The 17,883-nt window shown below is 34.8% G+C and overlaps 1 protein-coding gene across 11 annotated transcripts in view; it reads right to left on the bottom strand.

Annotated features, from left to right (window-relative positions):
- GPATCH2 (G-patch domain containing 2) overlaps nucleotides 1–17,883 on the bottom strand; it is a 306,229-nt gene that overhangs the window by 38,803 nt on the left and 249,543 nt on the right. For 10 of the 11 annotated variants that reach the window (XM_007481411.3, XM_056815946.1, XM_056815945.1 and 7 more), the window contains one exon: nucleotides 14,540–14,628. In XM_007481411.3, coding sequence (XP_007481473.1) covers nucleotides 14,540–14,628 — 89 coding nt within the window. Of the gene's footprint in view, nucleotides 1–5,277; nucleotides 5,499–14,539; nucleotides 14,629–17,883 lie in introns of those variants that run through there. The other variant, XM_056815949.1, reaches the window with a different exon arrangement.

The raw sequence follows: 17,883 nt of genomic DNA on the forward strand, positions 1-17,883 counted from the left end.
CAAACGCAAAAAAGGAAACAGACTTTGCCTTTGAAGGGCTTACATTCTACTTGGTGACTATAAGAAGCTTCATAGTGAAGGTGGCAGGCACCAGAGATGACCTTGAAGAAAGATAAGGATTCTGGGAAGAGGGGATGAGGTTGTACAAATACACAGAAATAGGAAAGAGAATGTTGAGAGCAGGAATAGCTGGCTGTACAGGTTAGCAGGAACAGAGTATAAAGAAAAGCAATGTGAAATAAACCAGAAAGGGAAGTGGGAGCCAAGCCTAAAGGGACAGGTAGAAGAGCCTGTATTTTGTCCCTAAGGCAATGAGGAACCACATGAGCAGGGGAATGATGTGGTTAGACTTGTCTCTTAAGGATATTATTTTGGTAGCTGTGTGGAGGATGAATTTGACAGAGGAGGAGGAGGAAACAGAAAATTAGGACAGTTCCATACGATGTAATGAGTGTTAAAAGTAGTCATGTGAGTAGAAGGAAGGGGACTGACTATGGAAGGACAATTGATAAGGCTTGACAGCTATTTGGATATGGGGAGTGAGGGAAAGTGAAGATTGTGTCCCTGTTGATAATGAGTTTATTAACCTCGGTGTCAGAATGATCTCAATAGAAATTGGATAGTTGTTTTTTTTGGGGGGGTGTTAATAACAAATTTCTAGCATTTATAGTGCACACGTTGTTTCATTTAGTCTTCACAAATACCGTGTAGGTGCTATAATTTTCTCCATCTCACAAATATGGAAACTGAGGTTGTAAATGGTTAAGTGATTTGGGAAGAGTTTAACTCTATTACCTTAATGCCTCTATAAGGCAGTATTTGAAATCAGGTCTTCCTGACTCCAAGTCCAGCTCTCTAACCACTGTACCTATAGGCATTTAGCTACCAATAGATGATCAACTCAGTCTGGATGAGTTTTAGATGCTACTCGGGCATTTAGATGATGCTATTCAACAGGTACTTGAGGATGTGGGACTAGAGTTTAGGAATAAGAAGTTAGTTTTCAACATGTACATTTTGGAGTCATATGCATGGAGTTAACTGAATCTATGACAATGAATGAGATGACCATGAAGTTTAATGTAGGGAGAGAAGAAGACAATATAGAGCTTTTGGATACTGGATGGTTGAGAGACTGACATCTTAAATGTCTATGGAATGTAAGAAAGGGGTAGAGTTAGATCTTTGTCTCACTGTCATTTGGCAAGAGGTAAGGGGAATAGACATGATAGGAAATTCTTATTATCTTCCCTCTGTGTCTCTATCTCTTCCTCCTTTCAGAAGTTTCCTTTCCACAGTTAAAGTAGGATGAGGACATGAACAGGAGTTGTTATAGCACCCTTCCCATGTCTTCCCAGTTTCTTCCAATGGCTTTTTGGTAGGATTTCATTTTCAGCACCTTCCTCCTACCATACTTTCCTATTAGCAACCAATACTCCTGTCACTTCCATCAATAGTAAATCTGTAGATAAAGAGAAAAACATCTACTTACCACTCTCTCTTTTCTATCTACAATTCTACACTGTGACAATTGATGTTCAGAACAACAAAACCAATGCACTACATGCAATTATGTTTGGTAAGCTGTATTTATGAAGGAGTTGTCTAAGCTTTGCTTTATCAGAAAATTCACTTGAAAACAACATCTCATTTCCAAAGTATTCCACTAACTTAAGATTTTACTAAACATTGTTAGCAGGAAATCTGGGGTTGATTTAACTCTTTAGGTTTCTGGCATTTTTTAAAGAAAGAAATACTAATTTATTGATGGGTTCTAGCAATGGAGAGGAGTTAATGCTAAAGGAACATACAATATACTGCTCCTCTTTCTCCTTACCTCCCTTCCTGACATGACAGTAGAAAATTGATTTCATTTTAATAAAGGTTTTTAGTATCCAGGGACATCCTTGGACAGTTGAGGTCAGTTTTTAGGCTTGGAACATTTGATAGGTCTTGATTTATTTGGTTTTAATTTTTTCCTACAGTTTTTATTTCCTAATTAGTAGTAATAAATGTCCTAACACATCTCCTCAAGCACAGCTTCCAACACCGAATGCCAGGAGCTGACCAAAGATTGGCCCAGCCAGGGCTTTGGGAGAAGGTGTGTCTGGCACAGAGCCTCTGGAAAAGACTGCTCTTGGATATAGTGGTATTGACCCAGCCAGCAGCAAGAATTTGGCTAGAGCAGTCACTTCATAAAAAGAAAAGAACCCCAAATTTAGTTAGCAAATCCTCTATTTCTAAGTCATAGTAAAAGCAGATGAATACATTTCAAACAAAACTATATAGAAATTCTATTCTTTTCCCTATGGAAAGAAAAAGATATATAAGAAATGCCACATTGGGCCAGAATAATTGGACCATCTATTAAAATACTTGACTGATATTTTGGAGAAAATGATGTTGACCTCTAAAGGTAACAGATGTGCCCTGATTATCCAGAATTTTACCATATAGAAACATTGTAAGGAAAAGGGAACCCCTTCCTAAATACAATCTGTCATTCAATCCACCCACGACTTTCGAGATGGGTACTAGTGAATTATTAACCAAAATGCACAGAGGTGAAGTGATTTCTTTAGGGTTGAAGGCTAACGTAGGATTCAAGCCCAGGACTTTTTTGTTTCTAATTTCATAAGTTGGCATATTACTTATAGTGACCAATGAGATATTCATTTAGGTTTTTCTTTATATTTTCTGCAAATTATATTTGTTAGGTCTGAAGACTAAATATGACCTTCATTTGCTGCAATATTTGCATTAGTATATTCATTCGAAAGATGACTTCCTAGAGGCTCAATTTGACTACTAGATGTCAGATGTAACAAGGGTCACAATGTGATGGGGAAAAATTGTTGATATAAGGAGTAGTTTGTAATGTCCAGAGCCTGAAGGTAAAAAAAGAAAATCCTTGACTGACTTTGTTCTTTGGGGCCAAAGATCAAAAAAGCATGCATAAAAATAATAACTGAGTACTTGAGGTGCTAAAAACTTTAAGAGGTAGTATGAACCTTCTAAGTGAACAAAACAAGGGCAAGTCATTTGTCAAAAGACTTGCTTAATATAATAACAAAACCAGCAATTAAATTTTTATTTTGAAATGATGTTTATGGTGGCAATGAAGGCAGATTTCCATGAAAAATTAAGGCACGTAATTTTTTTCTTAACAGCTGCTGATACAGGTATGTTCTGGTTAAACAGTACGCTAGCATTCAGTACCATACCCTTGATTTTACAGTGATTGCCATGAATTAATTTAATTCCATCTGTAAGCTAAAATCAGATCAGAGGTCTAATGTTGCTGCAGGCTACACATCTGTTTAATCATTTTTGGATACAACAGCTTGCAAAAGTTCAAGTTTAAAATTTGTTTAATACTTAAGAAATAACATTATCCTAGTTAAAAAAAATCTCACAGAATTATGAAATTGTGATCCTTTCTCAATCATGAACAGGAATGCCAGCATGGGCAACCTAATTCTGTATCTTAATTGTAAAATTTTGGCAAAAACTTTGTAAGTCTATTACAGAGGTCCATGTGTGGTCACTGCTCTGGTCTTTGTGGTTTTCTTTTCATGATCAAAACTTGATTCCCTATGTTAGTTTCATTTAGGAAAACTACTAAAAATTTTCTTTAAGACACTTCTTATGGATCAAAGAAAAAAGAGGAGCAAGGAGATGATGAGGAAGGGACATGCCACCAACATTCAATCTTAAAAAAAATTCTATGGATCATTAAATGAAAAACCTAGAAACATTATATGTCATGGAAAATACTACACTCAAATCTCTTTTTAGTCTCTCATCCTTCTTTTTATAAGATTAAGATTTAGGAGTGAAATGACTTGGTCTCAGCATAGTACTCCACAACTATTATTTCCTTTTCTATCATTCCTAGCAGTGCTAAATCCTTTAAGTCCTTTCCTAGAAGGCTCCCCTTTTGCTTGGGCAATTTTAGCAATACATAGTCTGTTCACCTTTCACCTCCTTTATGCTGGATCTCACTTATGTCTAATACAGCAGAGTCAGTCTTTTTTTCTCCTCGAATCTTCCAAAGACTATTGTGGATGGTAATTCACTTGCGTAATTGGCTCAAGAGATGAAAATCTTGTATTGGTCTCTCTTAGCCACTAATCTATCCAGCTGACTGCAAGCCTAATTGGCAGCTTGTTTAGTAATTTGGCTCCTAAAGTGTTGTATCGATGTTGGATAAACAGCCAATGGAAGGGGAGGTGATACATGCTGCTTTCCTCATAACAGTGAGAGCCGTCAGTCTCTCTCCTCCTGACCCAATATTCAGAAAGCATTTTGTGTTTCATGCCTGCCTGCTCTTTCTGCTGCTTCTTTTGAAGTAGCAAGTCAAAGAGCAGGGTCATAGATGGTTTGTTTTGTTCCAAGATATAACATTATTAAAACTGTAAACTAATACTGTATGTTGTGCATCTGTGATAACTAACATGGGCATATGGGTTTCTATAAATTGGTAATAGTTAAGGAATACTATTAAGAATTGCTTCAGAAATAGAACAAACAGATAAACCAAAATTCAGACAGGAGCAAGGCACGTTATATAGTATTACTTCCTGCCAAATCTGTTGTTAACTATTTCATTTTTGGATAAAATAAACAACTAATAGAGTCACTATAAAGATCTGTGATCATGTAGAAATTTTACATGTGATTCTTACTTGGTAGAAAATTCCCATTAATTAAATCTAAAATTTGTAGCTTTTTGGTAGAAGGGTTGACAACAATAAAGACTCTTTCAATGCGGTTTGAATTTTTACAGTTCAATAACTAATGAATATATGCTAAAATGGTTTTATGTTTAGGACACATTACCAGAAATGATCTGACATTGTGTTAATTGAGAAATAGCATGTTTTGGTGAGGCTTTCAGATAAAGAAGGGACCTGGAAAGCCATTTAGGCTAGTTCTTAGGTTTATGAGATGAGGAATGGAACTTTATTGAATCTAAGGCATTTGCTCAAAGTAATCAACTGGAAGGTACTAGATTCCAGGTGTTCTGACTTTCAGGGCATTGCCCCTTCTTCATCTTTCCATTCAGTTATTTTGATTGATAGAGAAATATCACAACAGTGAAAGATAATCATATATTACTAGTTTTCACAGAATTAAAAATTCCATTACAAATTAACAAAATTTAACTTTTTCTTTGATGTATCAGAAGAATATTGTAGGTGCCTTGGGGTTATCAATATGAAATTCGGTGATTGGATGTAAATCTGTAAGATTTAAAAAATAATCTATAGAATGTCAGATAAACCAACTTTTAGTTTATTAAATAATACAGGTCTATTGGGGATAGGGCAGCTAGGTAGCACAATGGATAGAGTGCTTGGCCTTGAGTCAGGGAACTTCATCTTCCTGAGTTCAAATCTGGCTGCAGCCACCTACCCTTAGAGCAAACTACTTCAACCTGTTTGCCTCAGTTTCCTGATCTGTAAAATGGGCTGGAGTCTTCTTTACCTAGAAAACTACAAATGAGGTTATGATGAGTTGGACATGACTGAAATTCTAAACAACAGCAACCACAGGGGATTGCCTATTAATAACTTTTTTCCCAGGTATGTATGACATCCATTGGGTTCTAGCAAGTTATTACAGGAAAGCACAATCTTTGGCAGCTTTTACAAAGTTGGAAAGGCACCAATACAAATGCAGTATTAGACTATGTATTAGATGTCCATGGAATAATAGAGGATTGTAGTCTTTGTTTTTATGAAGGGGAATCAATTGCTTTCCCAAGTAGCCCTCTACTTTTGGATAGGCATAAATATTACAAAATTTTTCTATCAGGTCTAACTTTGCCTCTGTGGAACTGCTATGCATGACTGTTAATTTTTTGCTCATCAGATGAACAGAACAAGTTGAACGGCCAGTCCTTCAAATACTTGAAGGAAGCTATCAGATTTCCAGTAAGTTGTCTCCTCTCCAAGATAAATAGCTCCAGTTCTTTCAACCAATCTTCATATGACATGACCTCAAGGCCTTCCCAATCCTGGCTGTTCATTTTCAGAAGCCATCAATGGTGGCACTCAGAATTGAACACTATACTCCAGATGGCATCTGACCAGGACAAAGAAGAACTGGACAATCACTTCTGTAGTCCAGCATATGAACTCTCTTAATGGAGCCTAAAATCACATTAGCTTTCTGACTGCACTTTATTGACTTCTATTGAGCTTGTACTCTACAAATGCTCTCTCTGGATCATTTTGAAATTAACTCCTTCAAGGATAAAACTTTAAATGTGTTACTGTTCAAATTCTCTAAGTAAGTGTGCCCCAACTTAGCTGATCTATCCAACTAAATTTGGAGACAAATCATCACAAGAAGATTGCTCACAGACAAGATGATGGATGACCTTTTCAGACATATAAAACTCAAAAAGAGCAGTATCTACTAAGGAATACTGGGGATTATGATCTGTATTAAGAGGGGAAGTATTCAAACTGACAAAATCATAGACCTTTGCAGTATATCCAATTTTGAAGAAAGGAAATGCTTTGGCATTTTTGGCAGATGACAATTGTTAGGAAGAATGAAAAAAAATCTGACTTGATAATGGAGACTATTTTTATAAGCTCTTGACACTGAAATTGTGTGTGTGTGTGTGTGTGTGTGTGTGTGTGTGTGTGTGTGTGTGTACACAGGGCAGTGAGGTGACAGAGTGAATATAGTGTGGGACATGGAATCCAGAAGACCTGAGTTCAAATCCTACCTTAGTGACTTACTAGCTGTGTGGCCCTTGGCAAGTAACTTAATCTCTTAAGTCTTATGTGGATAGTAATAGTACCTCCCTCTTAGTGTTATTATAAGGACTAAATTAGAACAAAGATAATTTGTAAATGCTTAAAGTGCTCTTTAAATGCTATTATTATTAGATGATGAGATTCTTAAATGAAGTATTATAGAGGGAGAAGAGGTCTTAAGAAAGACCTTAGAGGGACACCTCTGGTTAGAGGGTAGGATCTAGAAGAGGATCTAGCAAGGGAGACAGATGAGGGGTCATACAGATAGGAGGAAAACCAGAAGAATGGTGTCCTGAAAACCTAGCAAGAAGAGAATATCCAAGAGGAAAGTGATCAATAATGTCAAAGGCTGCAGAGAGGTGAAGATTGAGAAAAGGTCATTGGATCTGGCAACTAAAAGATCATTACTAACTTTGGAGAACAGTTTCAGGAGAGTGATAAAGTCCGAAGCTAAACTGTAAGCTTAAAAGAAAAAAGTAAGAGGAGAGAAAGTGAAGGAACCTTTCATAGATGGCCTTTGAGGAGTTTAGCTACAAAGGGCAGAGGAGATATGGGGTGAGAGTTATCAAGAATGGAAAGATCAAGCGAGGGCTTTTTTCAGGATGGGGGAGACATGAGCATGTTTGTAGGAAATAGGAAATGAGCCAGTAGAGATGGAGATATTGAAAGTGTGGGGATGTAAAAGAGTGGGGATGACAGAGGGAGCAATCTGTTGAAGATGTTGAGATAGAAGAGGATTGTTTGGATGAGAAGTTGGATTAATCTTGGTAAGGAATAAGGCCACTTCATCATTTGAAACAGGGGTGAAGGAGGAAGAATGGACAGAAGGCACATGAATGATAAGAAATGAGGAAGGGGATGGGGTAAGAGGGTGTTCATGGTGAATGACCTCATTTTTTTCTGTAAATTTCTGCTGAAAGGTTAGAGGGAGAGGGAGCCACAGGAGGTTTAAAAAGGAATAAAAAGATTTGGAAATTAAAGACCAAAAATTGAACTCCTGTATAAACTCTGAACTGACTTTTTAGTTTTAGGATTTATTATTTGTCTATTTGAAATTCCCAAAACCATGAGATTAAAGAATGGCCAACCTTATGTTTTTCATTGATAGATACTAAGGAAACTTGGGAATCTCGAGAGCTCTAAGACAGTAAAATCAAAATTTCTAACAAAGATGTGTAAATGAGTTGCAAATCCATACTCAAGAGTGCATGAATAAAGGAGGTAGAAATTTATTGCCACAAGCTATCTAAAATAAAGATGAATTTTGTTCGGGAATATCTTTTTCTAAACTTCTTTTGCAAGAAAAAAAGATAACGATGGCACAAAATAGACAATGAAGACAGAAGCTCTGATCACTGGAAGCATTCAAAAACTGAGGCCTGATGGTCATGTAGGAGGGATTTCACCAAAGGACTGAAAGGTATATCTACCAATTCTTTGACTAGAAAATCACTGAATTTCAGATCATAAAGAAGAATCTCATGACTACTTATTTTCTTGATGAACAAAGATTTTGTGTAGAATATCTCAAACTAATCTGATTCCATTACTTGAATTAATGAACATTTATTACAGTTCTTTGGCATTGTTAGAAAGAAAAGTCAAAATCAGCAGAATATATATTTGTAACAATTATCTTTGATTTCATTTGTAAGTTCACTCATTGTTGAGTTCTGCTTTGCTTTTGCTTCTCTCTGTTCATTCAGGCTTTACCTTAGCCAGGTGCTCTGATTACCTGCTCCTATATGCAAAACCCAGGTTAGCTACTGGCCCTGCCTCATAAAGAATCATATAAATCTGTAGGCCTAAATGAGATTGTCTCTAATTCAAGTCTGCCTCAGAGCTTCTTATACCTTATACCTGAGTTTAGTTCACTGACAAGTCTTGACTTTTTTTTTTAACCCTTACCTTCTGTCTTAGAATCAATACTGTATATTGGTTTCAAGGCAGAAGTGGTAAGGGCTAGAAAATGGGTGTCAAGTGACTTGCCCAGGGTCACACAGCTAGGAAGTAGTTGAGTCCAGATTTGAACACAGGACCTCCTGTCTCTGGGCCTGACTCTCAATCCACTGAGCCACCCAGCTGCCCCTGAACTTTTGGTTTTTGAAAGAGAAGCAGCTTGTTAACATGGACATCATCAGTCTTAAAGAGTCAGAAGACTTGGACTCTTAAACATCTCCTAAGCCTTGTGACTTTGGATAAGTCACTTTTCCCCCCTGTGCCTCAGTTTCCTAATATATTTTAAAATGATGGGTCTGGCCAGACTAAATAATCTCAGGGTGGTGAGAAGTTGCTTATACACATGGAGCTAATAGCTATGATAGAAAGAAGAGTCAGGATCCAAATGTATGAGATGAATTTAGAATGATGGGTGAAGTTAAATAAGATGTCATTTAATAGGGGATAAATATAAGATTTTATGCTGGGGATCAGATTAGAAAAGTACAGAATGGAGGAGATGTGGCTACAAAATAGTCTCTGAGAAACTGATCTTGGGGTTTTGATTATAATTTCAATGAGGGTCAACAGTTGGACAATTAAAAATACCCTGCACTGAGAGGTAGTGAACAGAATGAAGGAGGTGATGGTAATGCTATCTTCTTCCAGGAAAAAAGTGTAATATTTTACTCTACTCTGGGTGCCAAATTGTAGGAATGACACTGACAAGTTGGAAGTAAGTCAAGAGGGAGGTAACCAGGATAGTGAGAAAAGTGGAGAGCATACCATAAACATTGGGTAGAAGACCTGGGGATATTTAGGGATAAAAGGGAATAGAATTTATGTGGATGAGTGTGAGGACACTACTGGCTGTCTTTAAGCATTTGAAGAGCTTGTGTAGGAAGAATTAAACTTTTTCTGCTTGGCCCCAGAAAGCAAAACTAGGATCAATAGGGAATAGCAAAAATTTCATTTAGTCTGAAAATATGGAAGGATTTCCAATACTGAGAGCTATTAAAACATGAAATAGGCTGGCCAAAGAGGCAATGAAGGCCTCAGCAATGGAAAATGGATGGCCATCTTTTTCAGGACATTGTTATAGGGATTACTCTTCAGATATAGTTTGGGTTTGATGAGATATGAGATTCTATGATTATAAGACTCATTTGTGATGGTGTCATCAGAATTTTGTGAGTTTCTTCCATCTCTTTCTTTTGGTCAGCTTCTGGCTGACCTCTGGCAAAATTTTACTAAATCTTTCCTCCCCATATATAGGTATAGTAGATTGTTTTCCAATTTTTTTCTCTTAAAGTCTAAACTGATTGGAGAGAATTAGTTTCAAACATAAAAGAAAAAAAAAGTATGGTTAAAAGCTGATTTAGTACCTTTTTGGAGACAAGATTCATGAACTGAATTATTACATATATTCCAATTCCATATTAAACAAGCCACATATTATTCCCATCCCCAAATTAATAATAGGATTAAAAAAAAGAATCCTGGAGTCTTTGCATACATTAAACCTTGGCACAGAAGCGATTTCTGTTGTTGCCTTATGATCATATGTCTAGCAATAAAAGAAACAAAATACCAATTTATAATGTAAATTTGAATTATTGGAGCACTTAAATTCAAAATGTATTAGGAACTTGATAGTAAAAGAGAATTTTTGATTTTGTGCTTCAGTGAGTCATCATTTAAAAGAACATATTTGTAAAAAAGTTTTAAACTGTTACTTACAAAGAGCATTTTGTAATGTAATCTAAAGTAGGAATAGAAGAAAAAGTTTATAATGTCATCCCTTTCTTCTCTTAGAACACTCAGCAACTGAAATGAAACCCTCTCCACAAGGACAGTTAAATATTTAGAGAAGTCACATGGCAATTCTCAAAGGCAGGTATCTCTATTAACAGAATTCTGCTTTAATGGACACCAATTTAATAACTGAAAATGTTTAGAAAAAAGGTTGACCATGATTAATATTTCTACTATAACAATGTTTCATTGCTTATACAACAGAAACCAAATAACAAAAATTTGCTAATAACAGTGGCTCCCCAAACGTATTTATTTCAGCAGGTGAAACAAGTTCTCAACAGCTACTATAGACAAGATCAACATCCTTCTCTCCCAGCCAATGAATTCAATTTCACATCCCCAAAAGATATTTTACTAAAAATACAAGATGCTGTTAAAATACATTACTCTTGCTATGGATTAGCTTTTAAATAAAAGGGAAGTTAATTGTATTTATATTTTGTTCATTGCTTTTCTTTACCTTTACAGATGACATTTTCCCAACTATAAAAATGCATTTTACTGGTAAACTTTCTTGCTTTGATAGTTCTCAATTTTATAACAGTAAATCTACATCCTTTGTGTTACTAATATACACACCATCCTTGAGTTTGTGACTTTGAATAAGGCAGAGAACAAGCAATAAATTTAGAAATCAATAGTTAACTTATCAATATTCATTTTCCTTTGTCAATACAAAATACAAAGGTGAAAGAGCAGTAAATAAGGGAGAGAACTGAAATAAATTTGGTGTTCTTGTCACAATTAATAAATGTTTAACCAATAACATGGCCAGCTAGGCTAGAGCCTCATACAGTTTCTGGAGTCATGTTTAGCTATAGTTGCAAAAGCATTTATTTTTTTTTTAAATGACAACATATTGTAGCAGGATAATAACAATACAATATTGTAAATTTTACTTTTGATGAACAGCATTTGTATGTGCCAAGCACCACTTTCTATCTTTAGAGCTATACAATTTTGTCCAAATACACAGTTTAGGATTATGAAGCTAAACTACCCAATGACAGATTTTCTAACCAATCTTATGGTAAATGCTTTTATACCACTTTGTTTGACTGCATGGTATTTCAGACATAAAATCTGAGTTGATTATCAATCTACAGGCAGGCTGTCAAATCTTTTAACTTTTACTTCCTAATTCAACTGAAAAAGATATTCTTGTGGCTATTTTTTAGCTTAAGATTAATGAAAAATGAGACACTATAAAGACTGAATATATCCAGGTTTTTTAAGGGAGGAAAAGTTCATAAAATGCATATTCACTTAAAAAAAAAAACCAAAATGTAGATTTTCCCACCATGCTAATGTGATTTTTGTTCTTTACAAAAAGGTATCTGGAATATTATGCTTTGTCTGACAGAAACCAGATACCGTATCATTCTGGAATTTAAAAATCACAATTATAGGAAGTAGGAGACAAAGAAATAGAGCTAATCTTTATAACCACCAATGCTTTTTTCAAAATGTATTCATGCAAAAGCATTTCTCACCTGACTTTAGATAATTATCTTCATCTGTGATTTGATTCAGTGGCATTAGGAGATATTATCCACTACTTAAAATGGAGTACTTTTAAATAATTCACTCTCTTCCCTTTTGATATTTCATACTGGTTTGATTCTACTCAGAGCAAAAATGTGAATGGTTAGATGTAAATTTAAACATATGACCTGAAAAAAATTTTTTAACACATTTTCCCCTACTATGCTTTTTTGGGAAGAATTTAAAAGAATATCTAAATTACTTGATTTAAATTAAATCAAGATGCCTAAGAGATATGCAAGACATCCAATAATTTTATCAAAAGTTGGATTTGCAAGAGTTAACTTCTAAACTACATGTTAAAAATGCTGTAAGCAAGTTATAAAAAGGAATAAAGCAGATTTTTACGCTAAAGTTTAATATTTATGCCCACAATTCTTTACAATTGGTATCTTCTGCTGCTAATGAGTATGAAGTTGGAGCCACCTTGTAGAAATAATTACATCAACCACTCCTCTACTATTAGGTTTTTTCTTTCTCCCTTCACACATGTTCAGTCTTTGGACTTGACATAGGGATTCTTCTTCTTATTTGCTGCCACTGAGGTGTGTTAGCAATCCTGAGATTGTTGGTCTGCTTCTGCCACTAATATTTGCAACATAGAAATATAAAGGAATTTAGGGTACTATTCACCTGGAATAAGAATATGAACCTATTCTGCAGAATACTGACCCAAAGAATTATTTGAATTGGCAAGATTGTTTATGAAGATATTGCTTCTATTATGTGGCTATCAAAGTGCAGAACAGCACATTAATAATTTTTTAAAAAATTGAATTAAATTGTAGCATATTTGTGTATACTGAGGCAAATATGAAGTATCCTTGTGGAGGAAATCTGGCACTATATCTTGAATCTATCAATAACAAATCCATGACCTTAGAAAAGTCACTATATTTTGGCAAACTCCAATTTCTATAGGAGTGAAACTAAATGATTTTTAAAAAAGTCACCCAGATCTAAAATTTGGTGATTTCATAATATTTAGTTTTATATTTCTCTCCATATGCATGTATGTATGTACATGTATAGGTATATATATAGTGACTACAATCATCACAAACAGAAAAAAATAACACATATGTATACACTGACATGTTTTTCTCCTGAATAAATAACTGATTGATATGGGATCTCTTAAATACAGAGCCTATAATAAAAAGATAAAAATAAAACACTACATTTTTCTTAGATTCTTTAGTAATAATTTTACACTGGGCTATACCAATTTTAAAGTTATATTCCAGTTATTTTTAAAAAAATATTCTCTAGTGTATAATATGCAGTTATAAATTGAGATTTTTATGCTTCCCATTTTTTATTTTCTAGTGGTTCTGGGTAAAATTTCTAAGAAGAATATCACTATTTATTCCTACTGAGCTGCTATGAATATTACTTTGGGGACTGCCGAGAACCTTGTATGTAGTGATTACCTAATCAATATTTGTTGAATTGAACTGATAATCCTGGGGTAAAATGATGTTTTTCTTTAAGGATCCTACCTCCAAAATAAAAATAAAGGCAAAAAGAGGGTGGATTATTAGAAAGGTTGTAAATAAGCAACAGATTTTCTTTACCATTAATTGAATGTCTGATTTAAGGGCATTTTCTTAGATCTGTACTTTTCTGTGTTGCAAGTATATTATGGTTAACTTTTGATTATTCCTATGTAAATTCATATGTCAATGGTAAACTTTCAGGAAACTATAGTGCTAGGTTAACTTCCACTTGTATCTAATATGTTTTTTGAATCTACCATTTATAATTTAATGTGGGATCTGGCCTTACAAAACAGGTTCTCCTCTTTTAAGGCCATCTCAAATCCTGCCATTTTCCATTAGGACATCCTGGTCCATAATAATTTCTCCTTCCTTTGAAATCTATTGTCTATATTATTCATTTGTATGAAAATAGAAGTTTGGAGTTGAAAAAGACTTTATGAGGTCACCTATTGTATAAACCTTTTTACTTTATAAATGAGGAATCTGAATCTACTAATTTCAGGGTCGTAACTAGAATCTAGATTTCTAGACTCATAATCCAGTATTCTTTACTAATCCAGGATATCTTGTATTTTGTATTGTGATAGATAGTTGTATTTACTATTATTTAATTATTTATGTTTAAGTTTTATATTTCCATTTAGATAACAAACTCTTAGAGGGAGAGGGCTTTTTTTCTACCATAGCATCTACTAAGATATCTAATATGTATACTACTCAGTAAATGTTTATTGATCTATTATTCAGGGATTAACTGGAGAAAGTTATGGTGATTAAAGTTTACCAAACACATCTTAAAATAAAATGTAAAAGAATTTTAGTATTATTATTTGTGATTACTCGTGCTTTGCTGCATATTTGCTGTTCCTCCAGTGTAGGCAACTGAGAATTGACTATATTTTGATTCTTGCAACTGTATAACCTTTAAATATTTGAGATCTTAAAAAAAAATTATTTTACCTGTTCCAGGAGGTCCCGGCAAGGGTGCAGCCTTTCTTCTCCTTTTGATATCTCCCATGCACAAGGATCCTAAATGCATACTTGTTTGTCTATAAGTAATTATCAGAGAAAACTATTAACAAAGGAAGAAAAATATGACACATAAATACACAGCTTGTATAATCTGAACCTAAATCAAAACATTCTCAACAAAGATGAAGCTGCATAGTAAAGTCACCAATCTTGTTTATATCGAAACATAATTACGTTTGTTGACAAGCGTTCAGCAGCTAAATGCGCCATCATAAATTGTTACTGGAATGAATAATATAAAAGGAATGCTTTTTAATTTTCAAAACTGGCAATCTTTCTAGCTTAACATAAAATCAAACACTGTTGCTTCTGACAGGAAAATAGCTAAGATTAATTATCTAAAGAGATCACAATATTGTTGCTAGGTTATCAATTGGTTACTAATGCCTTACTGTCAGAACAACATTTATTACAGGAAAAGCATGATCAATTTCTTTTAGGATATTATGCAATAGGGAATTCTTTTAAAACAGCTGAAAGAGACATAGGGAAAATTGTAGTACTCCCTCTTATAATCCAAACTAGGAAAAGCCTTAAATTAATTGCTCATTGGCTGGGTAAGGGAATATAAGTTGAATGTCAGTGTTATTGGTATTGTTTTCAGGATAATACTGATGAACCTGGGTTAAGATAAAAATGGGCACTAGCCAAGAAACTAGCAGTATTAGATTATGATGTCATATTTTGGTCTTTATGCTTTCAATTCAATTTAAAAAAATATTAAATTGTCTACTATGTACAGAATACTTCTAGACACTTCTAGAACTTAAAAATATTATTTTTTTCATTTTTGTCTTTGCATATTTGGGGCTTACTTAGTCAACAAAATTTTATTAAATGCTTACATGTTTTAAGCACTGTGCTAAGCACTGAGAATACAAAAAAGCCAATTAACAGACCTTAATCTCAAGGAGCATATACTCTAATGTGGGGATAACATGTAAATAACTAAGTACATATACAATATTGAAATAATTATAATACTGACAGTTATATAGTGCTTACGATATGTCAGATACTTGAAATTATTATCTCATTTAATCCTCACAATAGTCCTAGTAAGTAGGTGACATCATTACCCTCACTTTAAAGATGAGCTAACTGAGGCAAACAAGTCAAGTGACTTCCCCAGCATCATGCAGTTAAAATGTGTCTGCTGGATTTGAACTCAGATATTCCTGACTCTAGGACCAGTGCTCTACCCACTAAGTCGCTTAGCTGATAGAAAAGAAGGAAATTTTAGAAGGATTAGCAAAGTGTCTGGCACTTCGTAGATGCTTCAGAAATTCTTGTTAATTTATTGACTGGATCTGTTTAAAGAGGAATGTAGAGAAGCTGGGAAAGATTAATTTACAGATAAAAAAGACAAAGGATCTAGAAAAATTAATTAAAATTAATATTAAAGGATAATTTGATATAGAATGGGTTCTAGTTTTTTAAAGATTTGGAATCCTCAATTTATTCCAAAGCACAGCCTCCAAATCTCTCTCATCTGTCCCTTTACCTCTATTCATACAATCAGCACTATAGGTTAGGCCTCATCAACTCCTGCTCAAATCTCATGTCTCTCTCTTTGTCAATCTATACTTTATATAGTTGCCAAAGTGATTTTCCTACAGTGTACCTTTAACCGTACAATTCCCTACTTGATACATTCCAATGACTCCCTTTTGCCTCTAGGATCAAATGTAAACTCTTCTGTTTATCTTTTAAAACTTGTTACAATTTGTGCCCAAATTGACTTTCCAACTTCATATATGTATACAGATATATAAATCACAGCCTAGATGGGCTGGCCTTGCCATTCTTCCCATATACAACTATTCTATCTCTTATCTCTGTCTTTATGCTGACTATCCTGTTTTCCTAGAATCTCCTCCTCTGGTTTTAAGGATCTCTTGTTTCTTCCAAAACAGCTTGCGTGACAATTCATAAAATGGAGATATTTTTTGAACTTCAGAATTGCTGGTGCCCTCTCTTTTACAGAAAATCATCTTGTATTTATTTTTATGTAGTTTTAAACATGCTATCTTTCCTGATATAATAAGAGTATCTAGAGTAGGGTTGGTTTATTTCTTTATATTCATCGTGCCTAGCACATAGGAAATGCTTAATAAGTATTGATTACTTAATTGATTTGGGGTTATTACCTATTTTCCCATCTGAAAAGCTCATCACAGGCTAGTCAACTCAGTGTGTGTGTGTGTGTGTGTGTGTGTGTGTGTGTTTATGTAAGAAATTTTTTTGAAAGATGAATACAAAAAGATTACAGTGTCTAATAAGTATAATGTCAGGAACACTGAAGTTCAGACTGAGCTGACACTGCCAAGAGGCAAGAAAAAGGAGTTTAAAAAAGTTGCAGCTAGGTAGCTTGGTGGATACAGTGCCAGGCCTTGGGACCTGGGGCCAGGGTCCTGGGTTTAAATCTAGTGTCGGATACTTTCTAGTTGTGTGACTGGGCAAATCACTTAACCCCAAATACCTAGCACTTATGGCTCTTCTGCCTTGGAAATGATATTCAGTATCCATTCTAAGATGGAAAGTACAGGTTTAAAAAAATGTTACGCTGGTAAAAAGGGGAGGGACAATGTAGAGCTAGTACTCTTGCTCTGAGTTGGTGGGATAACAAATGCCAAGGAGAAGGGAGAAGATGAAGCTACTGATTTCTTATTTTGCTTCCAATTCCTCTGCTAAGGCTAATAGTCTTGGGAGATAAAAAGAAGTTACCTAACTGCCCTCGATCAGTTCAAGGCATTAAGGGATAGAAAGAAGTGACAAATGTGACTGCTGTCATTATCACTGATTTACTGAAGATCAAAGAATGGGAAAGGTGCCACTGGACTTGAAGAAAGGCAAGAGAGTAGATTCTGCATGTAGAGGCTAGTAAGCTTGCCTTTGATTCCTTGCATAATTCTATAAGAGATCATCTAAGGAAGGGTTAGTGAACTACTACAAAAGAAAGTGCTACAAAGAACCAGGTTTCATTAAGAGCAGGTTGTGCTAGCATTGGTTCCTCTTTTTTATTAGACCTTCTGTCTTAGTAGCAATTTTGAGACACAGAGCAGCAAGGCCTAGGCAATGGGGGTTAAATGACTTGTAGCTAGGAAGGGAAGTGTTTGAGGTTACATTTGAGTACAGGTCCTTCCAACTCCAGTTCTAAAGTTCTAGCCATTGTGATATCTAGCTGCCTCGAGACCACCTTAACCTTGTGTGTGTGTGTGTGTGTGTGTGTGTATGTGTGTGTATGTGTGCATGTGCCATGGACCCATTTG

This window comes from Monodelphis domestica, chromosome 2, assembly GCF_027887165.1.
Source record: "Monodelphis domestica isolate mMonDom1 chromosome 2, mMonDom1.pri, whole genome shotgun sequence".
NCBI classification, from domain to species: Eukaryota; Metazoa; Chordata; class Mammalia; order Didelphimorphia; family Didelphidae; genus Monodelphis; species Monodelphis domestica.